Source organism: Phoxinus phoxinus (genome assembly GCF_949152265.1).
Source record: "Phoxinus phoxinus genome assembly, chromosome: 16".
NCBI lineage: Eukaryota > Metazoa > Chordata > Actinopteri > Cypriniformes > Leuciscidae > Phoxinus > Phoxinus phoxinus.
In genome coordinates, this window is record NC_136891.1 from 6,059,908 (window position 1) to 6,080,457 (window position 20,550).

Below are 20,550 nucleotides of genomic sequence, written 5' to 3' on the forward strand. Positions count from 1 at the left end.
ACTGTAGGCTCCCACTTCTTCTGCCGCACGAGATGAGAGCACTTTTATAATTTTTTGGGTTAAGAAAGAGTCTTGAGTTTGCGATGTATTTCCTCCTCCCTTATTGCAGTTTTGATGCGCTTAAATCCACAGTATGGTCGCGGTCCTTTCACATATCACCCATGCGGACTTCAATAAGCCGACAGAAAACAGGTTAATGCTTTTACAGGCTAAATCTTCGTAAGGGCTAAAAATGTACGTTCGCTTTATGCTTAAAGGGGTGATGAACTGAGAAATCACATTTTCCTTGAGCTTTTGACATATAGGTCATCATACTATAAGAATATTCTGTAAATTTCAGAACTGAAAACTTCGTTAGTCCAATAAAAGCTTTTATTGACAGCAGGCACAGCGAACGACAGGTTTTTTAAAGTGGGGATCCATGACGTCAAAGGTTATCAAACACCGCCTCTGCAGAAGAAGATTAATGCCTATTTAAACACCGCCTGTTTAGCCCCGCCCACTGATTCGCGCATTACATGAAACTCATTATAATATGCAAAACTGTTATCCAATCATAGCAGTGGGCATTTATTTCCAAGTCTTCAATGCGGCACGTCCATAAAAACCGAGCGTTTTAGGAGCTAGGCTCAAAACCAGGGTGGAAAATAGCCTATTACTTATTCATTTGGATGTTTTTGAATGTAAAAACCAAGTGAACGTCATAAGTTGACCTCAGACAACAATGTAAAAAAATGTAGCCAGTTCATGACCCTACTCCGATAAAGGAAAACGGGTTACCGCGTTTACATGATCACGTGCACTATCAGCTTATTATGCATAATCGAGTTATAAATAGCATAATGCTTTACATATCAGATGTCCTCTTGGACTGTCCTTGGCCAATAAAGCTGCTATGAAGTCCAGACCTTCTGAATGTTGAAATGTTTTTTTTTTATAATGGCCGTTTATTTGTAGGGATTTTTGGCGGAGGTCTTGAGTTGTTTGTTGTGTAAGTGGATTGTTGTTTTCTTCTTTGGACTTGCTAATGAGACCCACATGTGGGAGTGAATGGGAAGCGATGACCCCGTTTGGTTAAACAATAATATTGTCAGTAGTGGATGGATGTCAGTACTGGACCGCCTCAGACAATGGTTTGAATGGCAGTGCTAAATTTTGTCATGTCTGACCCATATTGCCGAAGTCCATTACAATCCTTGCACAAATAAAGAGTTTATTATCATATTTATGCTATAGAAAAGTTTACTAGGGATAGGTCACACCAAAATGAAAATTCAGTCATCATTTATTCGTCCTCATAAACCTGTATGACTTTTGTTCTTCCGTGGAATACAACGAAATCCATTGAACCTTCATCCATACAATGAAAGTCAGTGGGGTACAATGTTGTTTTGGTCTTCAATGTTCTTCAGAATATATTATTTTATGTTCCACAGAAGAAAGAAAGTCATACAGGTTTGGAACAACACGAGGATGAGTAAGTGAAGACAACTTTAATTTTAGGGTGAACTTTCTTTATTAAGTATGTTCACCTGGCGTGTGAGAATCAATGAGATTCATTTGTGTGTGTTACACATCACGTTTGAGCTTCTGCAAGAATAAAAAACAAAAAAACATGCAATAAATAGTATATATAGAGGGAAATTGCTATGCTTAACACTGAGTCAGTTTTTACACGTCTTGGAGCGGTTTCATTTGGCTCGCAGCGCTTTGCCGTTAACCTTAATATTTAAATCCAGCATCCACCCACACACCTCAGGCCCTCTCACAGACAATGACCACTTCTGTGCTTCCCAGAGCTTTTTCTTCTTCGTCTCTCACTCTCACCGATGCCGTTTTTATTTGCGTTGGTGCGAGTCCACTTACGCAACCGTAGAGAGTGGGAAGATGGCCTCTGGTGCTAGTTCCATCTCCTCGTTTAAAATTAACCTCTTTTTATGTACGGATAACAGGTTGGAATCAGCGATCGACAGGCGCTGCGATCGAGTCAAGGTTGAGAGCACGGAAGCACGCCGCGCACTCAATAGCTAAAAGAAGCTGGTGAACGTCATCGTTGCGTGTTTTCAGACTCTGCATGTGGGTGTTCGTGGGTGTTGATGTAAAGGAGAAGTTCCGTTCAGCGATCCCAGATGATTTTTTTTTCTTCCTGCCACCGGTATCCTAGAAACTCGCATTCTTTCTTGCAGCTAGTGAATGAGGAACATCTGAGATCAGGGGATGTGAATGAAAATGGAATGAGTCACATTTCTCTCCTCAGAGAAGACCTTAAATCTGAAGTTCATTCTTGAGCACATCGCTCTGATTTGGTCTAAAGCTAAATCGACCAGCACCTGCTCAAATGCGTTTATTTCTGGTGTGGTGCGCAGGTGGGTCAGCCTCTCCTTTGTGTGTGGTCATGAGGAAAGGGCAGGGGTATTTCTTAAAGGGGTGGTATAATGCCCTTTTCACAAGATGTACAATAAGTCTTTGATGTCCCCAGAGTGTGTATGTGAAGTTTTATCTCAAAATACCCCACAGATGCTTTTATATAGAATGTAAAAAATGTCACTTTGTGGGTGAGCAAAAAAAAAAACGTTTTGTGTCTGTTCCTTTAAATGCAAATGAGCTGCTGCTCATGGCACAGGGGGCGGAGCTTCCAGAGCTTGCACTCACACAGACATGCACTGAAAATTTCAAAAACTTTTAGCCTTTTATGTTCAAACCGAAGTTAGACAATGATGGAGAGACTCAAGAAGAAGTGGCAACATGTAGAAGCAACAGGACATTTCTGAATGGTTAGTTGATGAATTTATGTAGCTTATGTGTAGTTATCTTCTAGTCATTGATTAGCATATTCCGTCTTGATAATCTATAAATCGCGTTCCCGGGGGCGGGGTTTATGTAAATTCTAGGGTTGGTGATGTCACTAACTGGGGAGGAATGTCGTGTAGTTCTTCCCAGCCGTTTGTTGTAGTCCTTAAAAAACAATTTCTTTAAAAGCAAATATCTCCCTTTGCTTTGAGCTTTGAGGGTTGTAACTTTGCACATGTTGTTTATGCTCAAACAGCAACATTACACACTAACTAAAGTTAGAAAAGTGAAATCATAATCAACCACCAATTTAAAGTACATGTGCTCTTCTGGATGGGTACTAGGGCTGCATGATCTATGAAAATAAAATTGATGTAACAATATGACTTAGTAAAATTGTCAAATCGTGCAGGCTTTGTTTAAATTAAATAAATATATGCAAAATACTGTTTGCATGTCAATTAACAAGCAGTGTCGTGCTTCATTCTGAAACCAGTAACAGTACAGTAGTCAACATTTGTAAGTGGATCAAAAAAGTGAATCAAAGTTGTCCTAAGACAAGAACGGGTATTGTTCAAAATTCATGTATAACTTTGATGAAAGGTTTTGATCCACTTCAAATGTTGAGTACTGTATTTTTATTTGGCACCAACCCGTCAAAATAAATTCTTGATGGTTTACTGTTAGAAAATGTAGATATATATTAGTATTGTAATTTCACGGTGAAATAAAATGTTTTTTATTTTACAGTAGTATAATCACAGTGTTTCTTATTTTGTTTAATGTTTTTATTAAATAATCACAATCAAATCATATAATAATTATAGGCGCGTTCACTGCATGTCATAATTACGAGATTTTAACACGTCCTTGTAGAGCTCGTAAATACTACTTATAAGCTTTTTGAGCTCCTACTTGTACCATGTGACCACTGTACCACATGATCACTGCAAATTATTTTAGGCGTTGATAGTGGTGCCATAGAAATACGTAATTCCCAGTACGAGGAGATTATGAACAGCTCAGAGTAGACCATCACGTGTTGTCATCTCGAAATTGTGGTGATTATGACATGGCGTGAACGCAGCATATTATTGTTTTGTAGTCCTATTGAATTTGTCGAAAACAGTGGGAATGCGACCTATCAAAACTCTAGTTAAAATACTTTTTATTTTATTTTTTACTCTTCACTTTATGGTTACTCAAAAGGTTTGAGTTGTTTTTTGGAAAAAGCATACCCAAGAATGAACCCTAACCCTAAATTGTTTAACCCTACAAGGATTACCTCATAGTAAAAGTTATATTTCATAAAAAGTAAAAATGTATGCAGATGCACATCCCCCAAAAAATCACCTCACTCTACAATGAAATTTTTTTCAACTCTTTTTTCTTTTCTTTTTTTTAAAGACTCAATATCATTTTTCTCCAATATTGTGCAGCCCTAATGGCAAAGCAAAGGTTCAGGAATGTTCACAGCCACACACTCTGCAGTCTGGCAGTGTTTTGCGGGCCTGTCTTCCCGCTGGCATTGACCTCATTTCGTGCTTGCATCATCCAGAAAGCAATGCATCTGTGCAGGTCCATTTGTTACTTGTTTGACTAATTATGTCTGGATTTGCCCTGAGATTTTGTAACATCTGGATTGGTTATCATTCCTGTCCTCCTTCGGTTATCAAATGAAAATTTGCATTAAAATAAAGAAGCAAGATCACTTCAATTACTTTTTAAGGATGTAAAATGGACAAATGCGGTAGTAAAAATCCCTGCACAAAGGCTCCTCTAGCCAGACATGCAAATCTTCAAGTGGCTACTTTGTTCGTTTTTATCTCAAGTTTTGCCAACTGCTGATATCATGGACTTCCCATTTCCTGTTTTTATTCCATCAACCAGATTTGACTTTTTATTGTGAATTTCTCTGGTGTGCCTTCCTCCAACAGCAGCACTTAGAAATTCTCACTGCATTAAAAAAAAAACTATAAACAAAAGAATGAAGTACACAGGAAAGCTCGGGAAGTAAGAGTCTGGAACTAAGTTTTTTTGGGGGGTGTGTGGTTGTGCCTCATGGTTTAAGTATCAGATATTAAAAGCACCGTACTGTGTGATTTCCATATACAATGGTACATAGCAAAGAATGCTGTAATCACGAACCTCCACAATTTTACCTTACTGTACTTTTTCTTTTTTGCTTAGATGCTTGTTTCATGGAAATATTTGCATAAATTTAATCCCAAATAACCAAAGATTTAATCCCATGAGTCAGTAAGGGATATGTTGAAGTCACATTAGGACGCTCTTTCAGGGCTACACACACACACACACACACACTGGTTGCTTGAAGAGAAAAGGGGCAAAGGTGTCGGGATTATGCAGGGATCGGTCAGACCACATCGCATCCTATCCGGTGCAACACCACCCAGATGGGCTGAAAGCTCTCTTCTTCTCTATTACCTGTTTGTCCTCTTTTTGTTCTGTTTGTGTGTCGAGGATGGAATATTTTCTTCATTGTATCTGCCTCTCACTCTCTGTGTAAAGTCTTTATTAGATGCCAGCCAGACCTTACAGTGCACAGGTCGTGTTTCCTGGAACTCCAGCAGCATTTGAGTTATTGTCTATGATGCTTACTATTCAGATAAGATAAAAAAAAAATTAAGCCACATTTGAATTCCAGTTAACAACATAAGACATTACATGCATGCAATGCATATGGGCGGGAGAGAAATTTGTAGTTATTTCTAAGATAGGAGCTTATAGTCTGGATGTGAGTATCAAGCAACATCATATGCTCTGGATGTGTGCATGTATGTGATTGTGTAATTTTACCATTATTTACACATTTCACGGACTGTTATGTCTTGAAGCCTTTAGGACTCTACAATTTACTTTTCAGGCAATTCTTATGAAAATATTTTTAATTAAACGAGACCAGATTTAGTTTTAGATTATTATTTTTTTGAAACCCTTTATATATATATATGTGGTATGGCGTTAAATTATAGACAATCTGCCATTTTGTACATTGAGAAATGAATACTTTAATTCAGCAAGGATGCATTAAATTGGTCAAAAAGTGTCCGTAAACATTCATAAATAATGTTACAAACGATTTCTATTTCAAATAAAAGCTCTTCTTTTAAACTTTATATTCATCAAAGAATAATGAAAATGCAACACAGTAGTGTACATATTTAAGAGATTCATAATATTTTAAAGAATTATTATAACTAGTAAATAATTACTACCTGTAGTTTAACTGGCTCTACTAGAACCACTAATAGTATTTTTCAGCCCAGAATGCTGGTAAATAGGTCATAATAAAGGCGCACCAGGCAGCAAAACCCGTTATCTTGAAGCTTTACTTACAGTATTGAAGATAGTTAGGAGAAGCGTTGTGAAAAGATTCATATACTGCATGAGATTAGATTTCCCCAGAATTAACTGAAAAGCAGTTGATAATTTGCACTTTCGTTTTTACCAAGGTTGTGCGAGGGGAAAACACATTCTTGTTTGATTCAGACAGGATTAAAATCACAAAGTTTGTCTGGGAAACTCAAATTTACCTAATTTCGTCATGGCAAGTGAGTCGTGTCCAATTGGAGCTAAAGCTATGTCACATTGTTAACCGAAATTGTGGCTTTCCTCAATTGATTGACATATTTGAACTCTTTCAAAGTCATTTTATACTGTACATTGTTATAAAACTATGCTTGGGCGTCCAGTTTTTCTTTGAAATGTGCGTTTCATTTCAGCTTGGCTGTTTAGTGTCTTTGATATTGTTTAGATTCAGGTTGTTGTTTCGGCCGGTATTTAGTCTATCTTTTGGTTATTTCCGTCTTGTCTTGTGTGTGCGTCTGGCACAGTGAATGACTTGTGAACAGTTAGTTGTGATCAAAGCAGACTGGTTCTCCAGCAACATCTAAACCTAGAAGCTCCATATTTTTGAACAAAGGAACATCTAAATATTTAGATCTTGAAGTTTCTATTTTGAGTCCCTGAAGTTTGTTTTTATTCTAGCATGTCTGCATTTGCTGTCATAATAACTGCCTAATGTAATTATTCACCTTTCTCTGTCTAATACGCTCTTTGTTGTTAAAATAATGAGATAGAGAGAGCGAGATTGTGACAGCTAAAAACTTTAGTGCCTTCTCAGAGAACAAATTTAAACATGTCATTGTATTTAGTGGCGGTGCTAAGGCAGGAATCATTGTTACCAATGAGGGGTTTGGATTTCAGTACCTAAATATTAAAGGGACAGAATTTTTTTTTTACAATTCTGTCATTTACTCATCCTCATGTTGTGAACTTGATGATGATAACTTTTCACATGCGTGAAAAGAGAAAAGTGGAGGATTGTGCTGGTCACTCGCTGTATCATTAGAGTTCATAATCATGCAATGGCTTTGTGTGGGAAACCTGAGAATCTTCTCCTCAAATGTTGTCTTTTTTTAAGCTTTGTTTTGTGTTCCACAGGGGAAAAAAAGTCACATACAGTACATGAGGGTAAGACAGACCCTGTTTCCACCTGGTATTAAAGGGATAGTTCACCCAAAAATTAAAATTACAGTATTTTCCAGACTATAAGTCGCTCTGATGTATAAGCCTATAAGTATACAGTAAAGTAAAAACAAACATATATTGTCATGTATTTGTCTCTTGTTTTGTGTGCAAACACATGGCTGGTTGTTTTGACTGTGTTTGCATTGCATTACTTACAGACAGACCCTGTTTCCACCTGGTATTAAAGGGATAGTTTGCCCAAAAATGAAAATGATGTCATCATTTACTCACCCTCATGTTGTTTGAAACCTGTATGAATTTCTGTCTTCTGCAAAACACAAAAGAAAATATTTTCAAGAATGTTGTTTACCAAACAGTTAATGTGCCCCATTGACTTCCATAGTATTTCTTTTTCCAACGGTAGTGTATCTACTAAAAAAAAAAACACTCATATGCATTAAATTAGCGACCGCAAAGCAATGACTGGCAACCGCTCAGAACAAGCACCACTCACATTTCCTTAAGAAAAATATACAATGTAATTATTGCATCTGTTTCTTTTCGTGCTTTCTAAAAGATCCTAAAACAGGCACTTAATGAAGCGCTAAAATGGAATCAGGAAGCCGGCATTCTGGTTTTGCCGCCAAGCATTCTAACTCTTTTTAACTCTTTTCATGAGCCATTTGAGAGCGTTTCGTGTTCTCAGAAGTGGAGCGGTATGAGGAACGGTAACTGCTGTTTGCATGCACCTTAAACGGGGAAATGAGCCATGGAGGAAGTTAAAGACACAAACACGTTAACATGCTGGCGAGGAAAAGTGGGCTCTTGTCCAATTAGGCCAGCCGAGAGATTCCTCTGAGCGAATCTTCCCATGTTCAGTAATTGTTCATTCACCCTTTAGTGCGTCCAAACTTGTTTTATATGACTTTTTCAGTGTCCCCTTGATATTCTCATTCCCATTAGCTGTTTGATTATCAGGTGATGGTAAATCTTGACTCTTTTTTTTATTATTTATGGGAAGCTCTTTATAACTTGCCCCAATAGCCTGGATGACAGCAGCCTGGATTTATCAAAAGAGGAAAAGAAAAGTCTTTTAGGAAATAAACATCACCCTGGCGATTGAGTGAGCGCTTAAAGCTACCTCATATCCTTCATCTGTGGATTATTTTTTCTACCTAAATGTGTCTGTGTGTCCCACTTTCACATTATCCTTTTCTAAAATCTCCAAAAGTCATCCGAATTGGGTGGACAATGTTTTTCCTCCTACCCGAGAAGGAACTAAATGAGCTTTGAGATCTGAATGTTGACTAAAGTGGGAAATATATAGTCATATGTTTGTGTGTTATGTAGCACGTTGTGTATTGAGTCTGACTTCCTGTTGTGGTTTATGGTTTAGGGCCATTCTCTTTGATAGATCATAAAGTCAAAGAGAGATGGTTCCTCTTTTTAAAGTAAGCAAAGTTGGGTTTTATGCATTGTTTATCTTAAAGAAATGCAAGGCATGAAATGGCCCTTTTAATATTGTGTGTTCGTTCTCGTGTAGAGATGCATAATGAGTTATTGTACATCATCTGTCCATTAGTTTAATAGGTTCTGACACTTTACTCTTGAATCGATCTCTACTATGTAGTCAGTGTGTGTGTACATACAGTATTGTTGAGATTTTTGACTAACACATGGATTTGTTGTGGCGTGAGGGGAACTAAAATAGCTATAGCTATACCTTATTTCTGAATACATTAATAAAATGCTACTTATATGAGTTGTTTTTTTTTCTCTCTCTAAAAACAGCAGTTTATATGTGTATTGTGTATAGTGTATTTTTTTTAACCATGCAGCAAACATTTTAAACGGCAGTAACCGGCAAAATACCTGAAATGGTGCATTCCACAGACGAGAATCCATGAATTGCATTATTAGTGAGTGTTTTCTAAGGATGCACGATATATTAAAACCATATTGTGAATTCACAAAGGCTGAGATTCAATTATATATGTGTGTGTATATATATATATTTATATTTATATTTATATTTGCATGTGTGTAGGTAACATGCTTCTCAGAGCGGCCCCGTTCACAGTAAACCGTTCATTTACATGCATGGAGCGCGTCTCAAACTCCATCTCTGCATATGCTGTGAATTTGGGTTGCTTATAACATTCATCTGGGAACGTAATGTGCGTCATTTCATCAGTTATGTAAGTTAAATCTTTTATAAACCTACACCAACCCAGAATACATCAATATGTTTCTAAAGATGCAAACTGTTAATCGTGATTTCAAAATAAAAGTTTAACCCCTCACCCTTGAATTTGCATATTTTGATGTCCACATATTCTTGTTCAAGAAATGACAGTGGCTAAGTAGCCAAAGTATTAAAGATTAAGTGAACATTTAAATCAAATGTCGTTTGGCCAATATTAAACACGGGTTTGATCTGCTGTAAAGTGTAACAACAGAGAGTTGGCACCCTCTGCAGGCTTTTTTAAATCAGACCGTTGTTCTATAAAACTATATGATTACTTTCTTTTGATAATTTATTTGAACCAAATTGTATTGCCTCGTTGTTATGCATTTTAAATAATTTAAATAATTTTAAAGGCTTAGGTCATTGCGCTTTAGATTTTTATTACCACAAAAAATATCCGATTACTTGATCGATTACCAAAATAATTGTTAGTGACAGTCGCAGACTTGATAAAATTACTTAAATTACTTTTTTAAACCGTTTAACTGATTGGTCAAAATTCTTACTGTCAGTTACGATTAACCAGTTAATTATGAGCATCCGTACCCAGCACCATAGATATACATAATAAAGGCTAGATGTCTTACGGCGGAGTCTCTAACGCCATCACCCGGTGGCCATCTTGTCACAGGGAAGCTTTCTGTAAGGCAAGTTATCTACACGAACACAAATACTCTTATCTCCCTGAAATCTTGACGGATTTACAAACGCTTTGGTTTCTTACAAACATTATTAACGTGGCTATTATTCTGGATGCTTGAACATGTTGAAATATATAATATTATAATTATTAATAAGTATGCAGTGTCATAACTACATTTCTGACGTTTATAACAAACCAGCCCGTTTGAAAATCGGTAGAAAATTTAGCAAGTTATGGTTATTTAAAATTACCATTAAAACACAATGTTACGAGTGAGCGAGCTGACTGTGACAAGATGGCCACCATGTGCGGACGTCAACCTCCATTGGCCAGCAGCGCGGACGAGACATCTAGCCTTTATTATGAATATCTATGCCCAGCACGGTTTGTGAACCGCTCATTGATATTAGCAGCAATAACTGTGTATTTGTGATGGTAAAAACTGTGTGCAGGGTGGACAGCCCTTCTCTTTCTAGGTCAGTACAAATGACTACATCTCTGTGAGGGAGTTCCTGTTTATGAGCTGTGCTGAGAGAGGAGGGGAGTGCGGGGTGATTGTTGAGGGACTGCTGAAGTGTTTCCTGTTTCTCTACTGCTATCCAGTGTGACCAGCGTTCCATTGGTGTTTGTACAGTGGTGGGCGGGGCTATTTCACTAACCTCAGGAAATTAGCTTGCATTTTTGCTTTTCCTTCACAGGCTCATCTTCACAGCATCATTTTCAGCATCCACATTTTTTAATGAAAGCGTACATTGTTTTCTGGAGAAATCTACCGGGGCTAAAAATAGCTTATTTTTGCGAGCTCATATCTCATTATTTTAGATGTTTACCAGTGACTGGTTCTTTGTTGGAACTAAAAGCATGAATTGGGCTTGTAATTGTTCCTGTCTGCCGTCTTTGAAGTCACAGCTCAGTAGAGTTTAGTATTGTGCACGTTCCATCAGCCAATCACACGTTGTCATAATATAATTTTCTGCATCTCCAGAGTGATTAGTCACGTGGCATTTACGGCTTAGGTGATTAATTCAAGTACTTTAGTTGCTCTTATGGTTGGAAAATTCCTTACGAATATTATTCTATACCTAATTGCACTAGTGTATCATATTGACAGGCCTTCATTTAATTCTCAAAACCTGATTATGCAAATCTGTTTGGCTTTTAAGCGAATAGAACAGCGCAGACAAAAACCTCTTCCTGTCACTTCAGAAGCTCTGAGTAGAGATGAGCTGTTTTCTGACTCAACATACATCTGTGGCCCTTTTCATTGGTAAAGGTTGTAAACCTTCCTTTACCAATGAAAGGTTGTACCAATGAATGGCTTTTAAAGGTTGTAAACCTTCGTTTTCAAAGTTGTGAATAAAACACATTATCAGAGGATATACAAGAAAATACTATTTCACTTTCTCAAACGTGTTAATAATAAGAAAATGCGATTTCAGCTTAAAGGACAAGTTCGGTATTTTACACTTAAAGCCCTGTTTACAGATCGTTTCTGATGAAATAGAACGGTTAAGATTAAAATTTGGACAGATGCTCCTGTCCCGAGAATTTTAGTTTTATTTAGCGTTTGTGGACCTATTTTGCCAAACGCGTCACACCCAGATTCTTCCGTTGAGAGCTTGAATAATAGACACCAGTTGGTGGCGATAATGCACCTTTGCCGATTGCAAGCAAACCGCTGGCATTTCATTTAATACACAGAAGAAGCAGAAGAAGAAGCGGCGGAGGAATATCGTACCTCACACAGCACATTCAATACAAGTCAATGGAGTTGGACAAACACTACGATAAAACCTGTTGGAATGCATCTTTTTCAGCGTTTTTTTTTGGGCCTGTATCAGTGAACACCCCTGACCACTCGGTGAGTTTCACGTCTTTGTAAACGAAAGTTTAATGTGTTTTAGGAAGGAATCTTCCAGTGGCCATAGACAACCATTGTGTGGGGTGGGGGGGAAGCGAAATAAACCCAAAATTCTCGGGACTGGAACATGTGTCCAAATTTTAAACTTAACCGTTCTATTTCATCAGATACGATCTGTAAATAGGGCTTTAAGTGTAAATACCGAACTTGTCCTTTAAAGGAACACTCCACTTTTTTTGGAAATAGGCTCATTTTCCAACTCCCCTAGAGTTAAACCGTTTTTTTTTTTCTCATTCCTGCGTACGGTAATAATCCAGGAACTGTGCTGCCTTACCAGCAGGCGCAATGATATCACGCAGCGCCTGAAAATAGTCCCCATGCAGCTCTGTAACTTCCAACGTGACCGGCACTAAGTTTGTAATATCATTGCGCCTGCATTCATTACGCAGGAATGAGAGTATAGTTCCTGGTCATATTGGCCTAGAAAAGGCAACTCTTCATTTTCTGTCGGTCTTAGTACACGATGTAACTACAGAAGAGTCAAGTTTTAAATAGGAAAAATATCGAAAATCTTTGGTCATTTTTTTGAGAGAGATGCTAACGATCTAATTCGATTCAATGATCTATGCTAAGCTATGCTAAAAGTGCTACCGCCAGACCCGGATATCGGCTGAATGGATTCAAAATTGTTGTATTACTCTAGGGGAGTTGGAAAATGAGCCTATTTCCCAAAAAAGTGGAGTGTTCCTTTAATTCAATGTAGTAATTATTTGTTATAATTTACTAGCAAAAGCATTGAAAACTGTTTCTAAATAAATCCTGCACCAAATGTATTCAGTGTACTGAGTGAAACAGGATATTCATTGAGAAAAAATGTAGGGCGGGAATTGATTGGATCATGAAAAGTGGGCCAGACCAGAATGAGTTGAGTCTTTTGGTTATGGTCACATTTTGGTTACTCCTGAGATACCTAGATGGCATCAACCAATGATCAAGTCACTTAACCTACCAACCTGACTCATTCTGCCTCCTCATGACTGTGTCTGATGAATTGACAACATTCATGCAACTTTATCTTTGGTTTTTTCCCAGGCGTAGAACCAATGGCAAAAGCAGAGGGTCTTCAATGATTGCAAAGAGGAGCGTCATCACTTTGTGAAACTCTAGTGAATTATTCAGCAGTGCTGTTGTTTTTTTTCCCACAGAACACCATTGAGAGTATTCATTGTGAGAAACAGGAAGTATCTGCCACCTCAGGGCATGTGAAAACCACACGTTTTAGAGATGCGCATATGGACAAAAGTGCATGCTGCAAGTGTGCTTTAATGGCACAATAATGAACATGTGCACGGTAACGCACACGCATGGGAGCACTTATCACAAATACTGCGGTGATAGCTTGTAGGTGTGTTACAGACAGGGTTGCATCTATTTACAAAAGTGTGTGCATGTTTCGTAGAGAAAGCTTTTCTCCGCAGGCAGTCTCAGTGCAGCTGCACACACACCTACACACCCAGCATCAAGCACTTGATGTTGAAGAGCATGGCATCTGCACCATGTGTTATTTACAGGAGAACATTCAGTCCATCTAGAATGTGATGAAGTAGACGGGTAGGTTATCACCTTCATCTCATTCCAAACCTACTGGTCATTTTCCCTATATGATTATAATTAATGGGGGGACTGGAGCTGTCAAGCTTCAAAAAGGATGCATAGTAGAAGTCTGTAAATTCTAAAACATCAACAAATTATTCTTCGGTCACACTTTAGATTAGGGTCCAATTATCACTATTAACTTCAACTTTTGTCTAAATAAACTCCTAATTACTGCTTATTAATAATTAGTAAGGTAGTTGTTAAGTTTGGGTATTGGGTAGGATTAAGGAATGTAGAATATGGTAATGAATAAGGAATTAATATAATATGGTAATAATAAGCATCTTTAGGGAGAAATTGTCCCTAAACTAAAGTGTTACACATTTTACACATTCTTCTAGTCTTTTCTCATTGCTACAAACACTTTATTTATTTAACAGTTGTTTTATTAAGTTTTATAATAAATTAAAATTGAATTAATTATTTATTGAAAACAAACTGCTCTTCTAGTCTGATGTGATTGATACTACTACACTTTATTTTATTATTAGTTTTTTTATTAGTGTTTTACTATTTTTGGAAGTTGAATTTTAAGTGCTTATTTATTGAAAATTATAATTTTTTATCAAATTGATACTACACACGCTACATTGTATTTATTTATTAAGCTGTTATCGTATTAAGTTTTATTATTTTTCTTCAAGTTTGATATAATTGATACTACACACACTACATTTTATTTAATTTATTTAACAATTGTTATTGTTTTATTAAAAGTTTCATAAGTTGACATTTAAGGGTTTGGGTTTGTGACAAACTTTGATTGTGTTTTGTATCTCATTGTAATCTCAACTTTAATGTGTTAAAATTAAAGTAGATCATAACATATACTCAAATAATCTTATTAGTTCTTTTTTTTTTTTTTAAGTGTAGTTTAAACTAATTCGGTAGCATGATCCAAACGTTTTGAGTCACTTTTCAGGATTTCAAAAAATAGTGAATTTTTTTTGGGCAAAATGATCAGTGAATTTTTATTGTAAGTAATGATTCTTATTTCATATTTTTCTCCTAAACGCTTAAATGGGTCCGCAGTGAGTGTTTGTTTTACACTCCCAGCCTGCAATGTGCCGTGTTGACGTGTAAACAGGAAGCTCTGGGTGGCCGTCCACAGTTTGTCATTCCCATCTCTGGTACTACGGATGACTCATCACTTGCATATGGTGCTGTTAAACAGCTGATGTTCCACCTCAGAGCAGCTCTGTTCGAGACGCTCGACATGCCTATCTCCGTCTGGATGGCTTCCGCTCATTAGCGGAGACCTCGCTCTCTTTAATTAGCGTTCTGTAATTTGTGGCTGCGGGCTGAAGCGACTGCTGCGCGCTCTTTTCTACAACATGTGCTTCCAGCATCTCACTCTCTGCAAGTCATAAGGAGAAGCCCCAGACCACGGTCTGTGTAATCTGCTTTGCCAGTTTAAACACCATCAGCCTGTTATCAGGGCCCGATTATCACGGAACCACCGGGGAGTGTTTTTATGCTTGGGTAGGATCAGGTGATTCCTACAAAATACAATACAATTTATATAATATAAACACTATTATTTTTGTGTGCTAATATTTAGTTTTTATATTTCAATATTGTCATATGAACAACCAGTCAGTATTAATACTGTTCACAAATCTTAAATACACCAATGAATTCTTGTTTTATTTTGAGCCGGACAAAATTGAATACCGTCAAATTTAGTGGGTTAATTCAGGAAAAGATTAGTCTGTCTAATTCAACCAGAAACCGATGAGTTTGTGAATCTTTATGACAGAAAAATTCACCCTCAAGTCATCCCAGGTGTATATGACTTTCTTCTTTCAGCCGAACACAATCGCAGAGTTATATTAAATAATATCCTGGCTCTTCCCAGCTTTTGTAATGGCATTGAATAAAGCCTGAGTTTTTGAAGCTACAAAAAGCGCATCCATCCATCATAAAAGTAATCCATACGACTTCAGCGGGTTAAAAAATGCCTTCTGAAGTGAAGCGATGCTATTCATCAAGCTGATTCAAACCAATAGGCCTAACTAATGAATTCCTGAGTCTTTTGGCGGATTCATTTCAACAACCGGGCCTGCACATGAATTGTATCACACTAAATTTTCTTTATGGCTGTTTTGAGATGGCGAAGACATTGTAATTTGTTGCAGATGAGTTATGTTCCCTGCCTTTACTTTTTTTTGTCCCATCGCATTCAGTGAAGCCTGCATATTTGGGTGAAATATGATATCTTTTGCTACGGCTCTGTAAATTCAGCGGCAGCATTTAAAGCGGAGATATCTGTGTGGAAAATAAACTGCACACAATGGCTGCACAAACAGATTGTGTTACCATATTTCATGTTTGAAGTCACAGGCTGTGTGTATACTGCTAAATTTAGTCTTTTACGCTCTAGCCTGTTGAAATGAGATGCCATCATTTAGATCTGGCGCTCGGGGCGGCTACTGCACTACAGCTCTGGGGTTCAACGGCCACAAACGTCCACTTTGATGCCAGCTCAGTTTATTCTAGAGTGCCTGACCGTGTCCACATGTTCTGATGTATGAGAAAGCATGTGAAAAGTGTTTGTACTAGTGCTTTAGTATAGATTGCTCGGGTTTAGTACATTGCTGGCTGACTAAGAGCCTAATTATCCCTGCACTCGGAGGCCTGTATTGATTTTTGCCAGCTTCTTTTTGTGCAGTGACTACTGACTATTGAACTCTGTGAAATGGACACAAAACATTTTGTACCTTTCACTCTTTCTCATGCTTTCAGTCTTTTTGTATGTGACCGCACGCGTCAGAGTGACGTACGTACTGGAGTGGACCCTTGAAAATTGATGCATGTTTTGAGGGTGAAAGAGTCCGGAGACTGGTGTGAACAGATATGTGGTGAGAGAGAAAGATAGAACAGGAATAGAAATACAATTCTTCTCAATCAATTCTGAATGATGCACAAGCCTTGTCGCTCAGCAATCTCCCAAAGTGGCCTTAAAATGGCTTGAAATGATTTAAAATGAGACATAACAAGCATTAAAATATTGTAAATATTGTAAAATCAAGATATACTTAGTATTTGATTATTTTTATAACAAAAAAAAAATCTTTTTAGTTATGCAAAGCTCTAAAATATTTTTATTGGACAGGCCTTCAAATATTGTTGTGGACAATGGGGTATGGAAAATTTAATGGTATGGTATATTTTGGCAATAAATTGGCAATGGTATAGGTGAAAATATAAAACAGTTATATTGTTAAATGTCACATGATCCTTCAGAAATCATTCTAATTTGCTGATTTGGTGCTCAAGAAACTTTTTTTTTTAATCAAAGTTGTGCCTAATATTTTTGTGGGAACTTTTTTTTTTCAGAGCTGTGAAACGATTAATCGCGATTAATCTCATCCAAAATAAAAGTTTGTGTTATATAACAATATATATATGTAGTATATAAATGCAAATATCTCTCAAATATATATATTTATATGTGTGTGTATTTATATATACAAAATAATTATACATAGTACACACACGTATATTATGTAAACACATAGCCTACTTTTATTTTGGATGCGATTAATCGTTTCACAGCTCTACTTTTTATTTTCAAGATTCTCTGATAAATAGAAAGCTCAAAATAACAGCATTTATTTGAAGTAAAAAAAACTTTGTATTATTATTATAAAAAATCTTTTCTGTCACTTTTAATCATTTTAATGCGTATTTGCTGAATGAAAGTAGTAATTTCTTTAAAAACTAATTTTCAGACCTCCAACTTTTGAAAGATATTATACATCGCCCTAGATAAGTGTGTGAGTTTTGCACACCACTTGTGTTTTCATCAGTAAAAGTAAATATCCAGCTCATCCTCTAATTGTTATTTTTCTGCCTTCTTTTGCAGCTCTTCAGGGAAGTAAGAATAATGAAGATTCTAAATCATCCAAATATTGGTAAGTTGTCCTACAGTACTCTGTTTTTAGAAGCTCTCTGTGGAGATGTTTGGGAATGCGGCACACAAAGCGGACTGTAGTGGAGGCCTCTCTAATCCCCTGTGCAGGAACTCCCTCTGCTTTTCCCAGAGCCGCCACACCGCTCCTATTCAGACGCCCGACCGGCTCCTCCCGGCAGCACAAAAGCACTCCTGTATGCCTCTGTGTGTTCCATTGTTGAGCATCCATCATCTGACGGCCTGCACATGCCTTCCCCCCCCCCCTCCTCTCTCATGATGTCATCTCTGTGTGGCCCCTCTCTCGCCCCAATACCTTTATCGGCCCTCAGCGACCCCCATCTGCCATTCTCGGACATGAGCAGGTGTTTGTGTCGAATCGTGAGAGACCCTTGTTTCCTATTATAATATGTGACCCTGGACCACAAAACCAGTCACATGGGTCAATTTTTTTTAAATTGAGATTTATACATATACCGAAAGCTGAATAAATAAGCTTTCAATTGATGTATGGTTTGTTAGGATAGGGCAATATTTGGCCGAGATATAACTATTTAAAAAATCTGGAATCTGAGGGTGCAAAAAAATCTAAACATTGAGAAAATCTCCTTTATTTATGTTCGCGATTTTGCTGCATTCACTCACAAAAATGAATATTTAATATATTTACGGTAGGAAATTTACAAAATATCTTCATAAAACATGATCTTTACTTAATATTCGAATGATTTTTGGCATAAAAAAAGCCCGGGTTAATTTTGACCCATACAATGTATTGTTGTGATCCAGGGTCACGTTTATGTAGTTTTAGTTCTGAGAGCTCACTGGTCAGCGATGACATGAGATTTAAGCGTATGGACTGAATCTTATAGCACCAACCGTTTGGGGGCCAGTGAGAATAAAATAAGAAATTAATACTTTTATTCAGCAAGGATGCATTAAATTAATTAAAAATGATGTTACAGGACAATTCAATTTCAAATAAATGCTGTTCTTTTGAGCTTTCTAATCAGAACAGATTCCTGAATGCAGTCGCGGTTTCCACAAAGTATTAAGCACCACAACCGTTTTCAACATTGATGATAATCGGAAATGTTTCCTGAGCATCAAATCATCATATTAGAATGATTTCTGAAGGATCGTGTGACACTGAAGACTGGAGTAATGAAATATTTATTTCAAATAGTTTCTTTCAACCACGTCACTGAAACAAACCGTCCAAACGACCTGATCTGCTAAAATAAATCCGATTCCCAGCGCGATGGTTTTCAATAGTTATTCCCCTAACAGTTTATTCTCTTCAGTATATACTGTTGCGTTATGCGTGTCTGTTCCATTCTCAGTGACATTATGCGTGTTTCACATATGAATGACTGAGCCAGTGAAAGCTTTTGATGCATCGTCGTGAAGCTAAAGTGTTTCCAGCGAGTTGGAGGGAAGGTAATTGTTAACTCCCAGCTACGGCCCACGCACTACCTAACCTTTCTCCTTCATTCAGATTTTACCTCTGTCAGCCTCCTCACGTAACCTCGGTCTCTCAAAGACAGCCTTTCTCCTCACTCGCCCCTTATTTGATTTCGCCGAATGTAGAGCATCTTTCCAGGAATTGGGAAATGCAGGGGTCGTCATGACAACGCTTGTTTCCGCGTCCACATGCGATGCCCTTTGTAATAATCAGCGCGGACTGTGGCGGCTCATGCTCGGGCATCGACTCCTCCTGCCTGTCCTTGGGCTGCCGGGAGTGAGGCGTCTGGTCACACGTTTATCACTGCCCCGGAGATGACCTACTTTTTTTCCTATTCTCGCAAATGAGGGGAAAAAGGCGGAGTGGATTGGCAGAAGAGGATGTGGGTCTGGTTGTGTCAAACGCGGAGCCTGGCACAATCGGGGCAGAGATAAATGAAAGGACTCGCCCTTGTGTTGTTCCTGCATGATGTTATTTTTAGTCAGTTGAAAAATGTCTGTAGACACTAGACATACTTGAAGAATCGTCGTGTAGTTTTTGTAATCTATCAATCATGTCTGTTAAGCTCCAAAAAAAAAACTCCCATAAAAGTTTACCATACTTCTTTTTCCACTATATTAGGTCTTCACAAGCTATTACGGTAGATAGCTTTTTGTGAGAAAAGGTCTTTATATCCTGATATTCAACTTTTTCAGCAGCCTTAGTTTCAGATGTGTTTTTCCATTCATTTTTCCCATAAGGAAAAGCTGAGTTTTCAGCATCATTACTCCAGTCTTCAGTGTCACATGATCCTTCAGAAATCTAATATGCTGCTTTCTTAAGAAAATGTATTATTATTATCAATGTTGAAAACAGCTGTGAAATTTAAAAAAAAAATCAGGATTCTTTGATGAATAGGTAGTTCAAAATAACAGCATTTATTTTAAATAGAATCTTTTGTAACATTATAAATGTCTTTACTGTCGCTTTTGATCAATTTAATGCATCCTTGCTGAATAAAAGTATTAATGATAATACTTTAAATTTCTTTCCAAAAAAAATAAAAAATCTTTCTGACCCCAAACTTTTGAACGGTAGTGTATAATGTTACAAAAGCTTTCTATTTCAGATGAAGGCTGTTCTTCTGAACTTTCTATTCATCAAAGAATCCTGAATAAAACACATTTTATCTTTTGTCAAATCAACTTCGATAACTAATGTGTGAAGATAACATACTATTTTGAGTTTCTGTTTATGAAACCATTCTTCTTCATTGTATTAACTAAAAATTTTAATTACAATGAACTCAAAATTTTAAGACAACAAGGTTACTTGCTTTTTTAAGTTAAACCAACATTTTTTTTTTACAGTGTACTTAACTATTTACATTGATAATAATACAATTAAATAATATTCCTGACACTAAAGACTGGAGTAATGATGCTGAAAATTTTGCTTTGATCACAGGAATAAATTACATTTTAAAATATTTTCAAACAGA

The 20,550-nt window shown here is 37.1% G+C and overlaps 1 protein-coding gene across 17 annotated transcripts in view; it reads left to right on the top strand.

Annotated features, from left to right (window-relative positions):
- mark3b (MAP/microtubule affinity-regulating kinase 3b) overlaps positions 1–20,550 on the top strand; it is a 59,634-nt gene that overhangs the window by 12,060 nt on the left and 27,024 nt on the right. For all 17 annotated transcript variants that reach the window (XR_013794360.1, XR_013794361.1, XM_079583774.1 and 14 more), the window contains exon 4: positions 17,561–17,609. Coding sequence is in view for 15 of the 17 variants with exons in the window: in XM_079583774.1 (XP_079439900.1) it covers positions 17,561–17,609 (49 nt within the window). In the remaining 2 variants the exon portion in view is untranslated. The remainder of the gene's footprint in view (positions 1–17,560; positions 17,610–20,550) is intronic.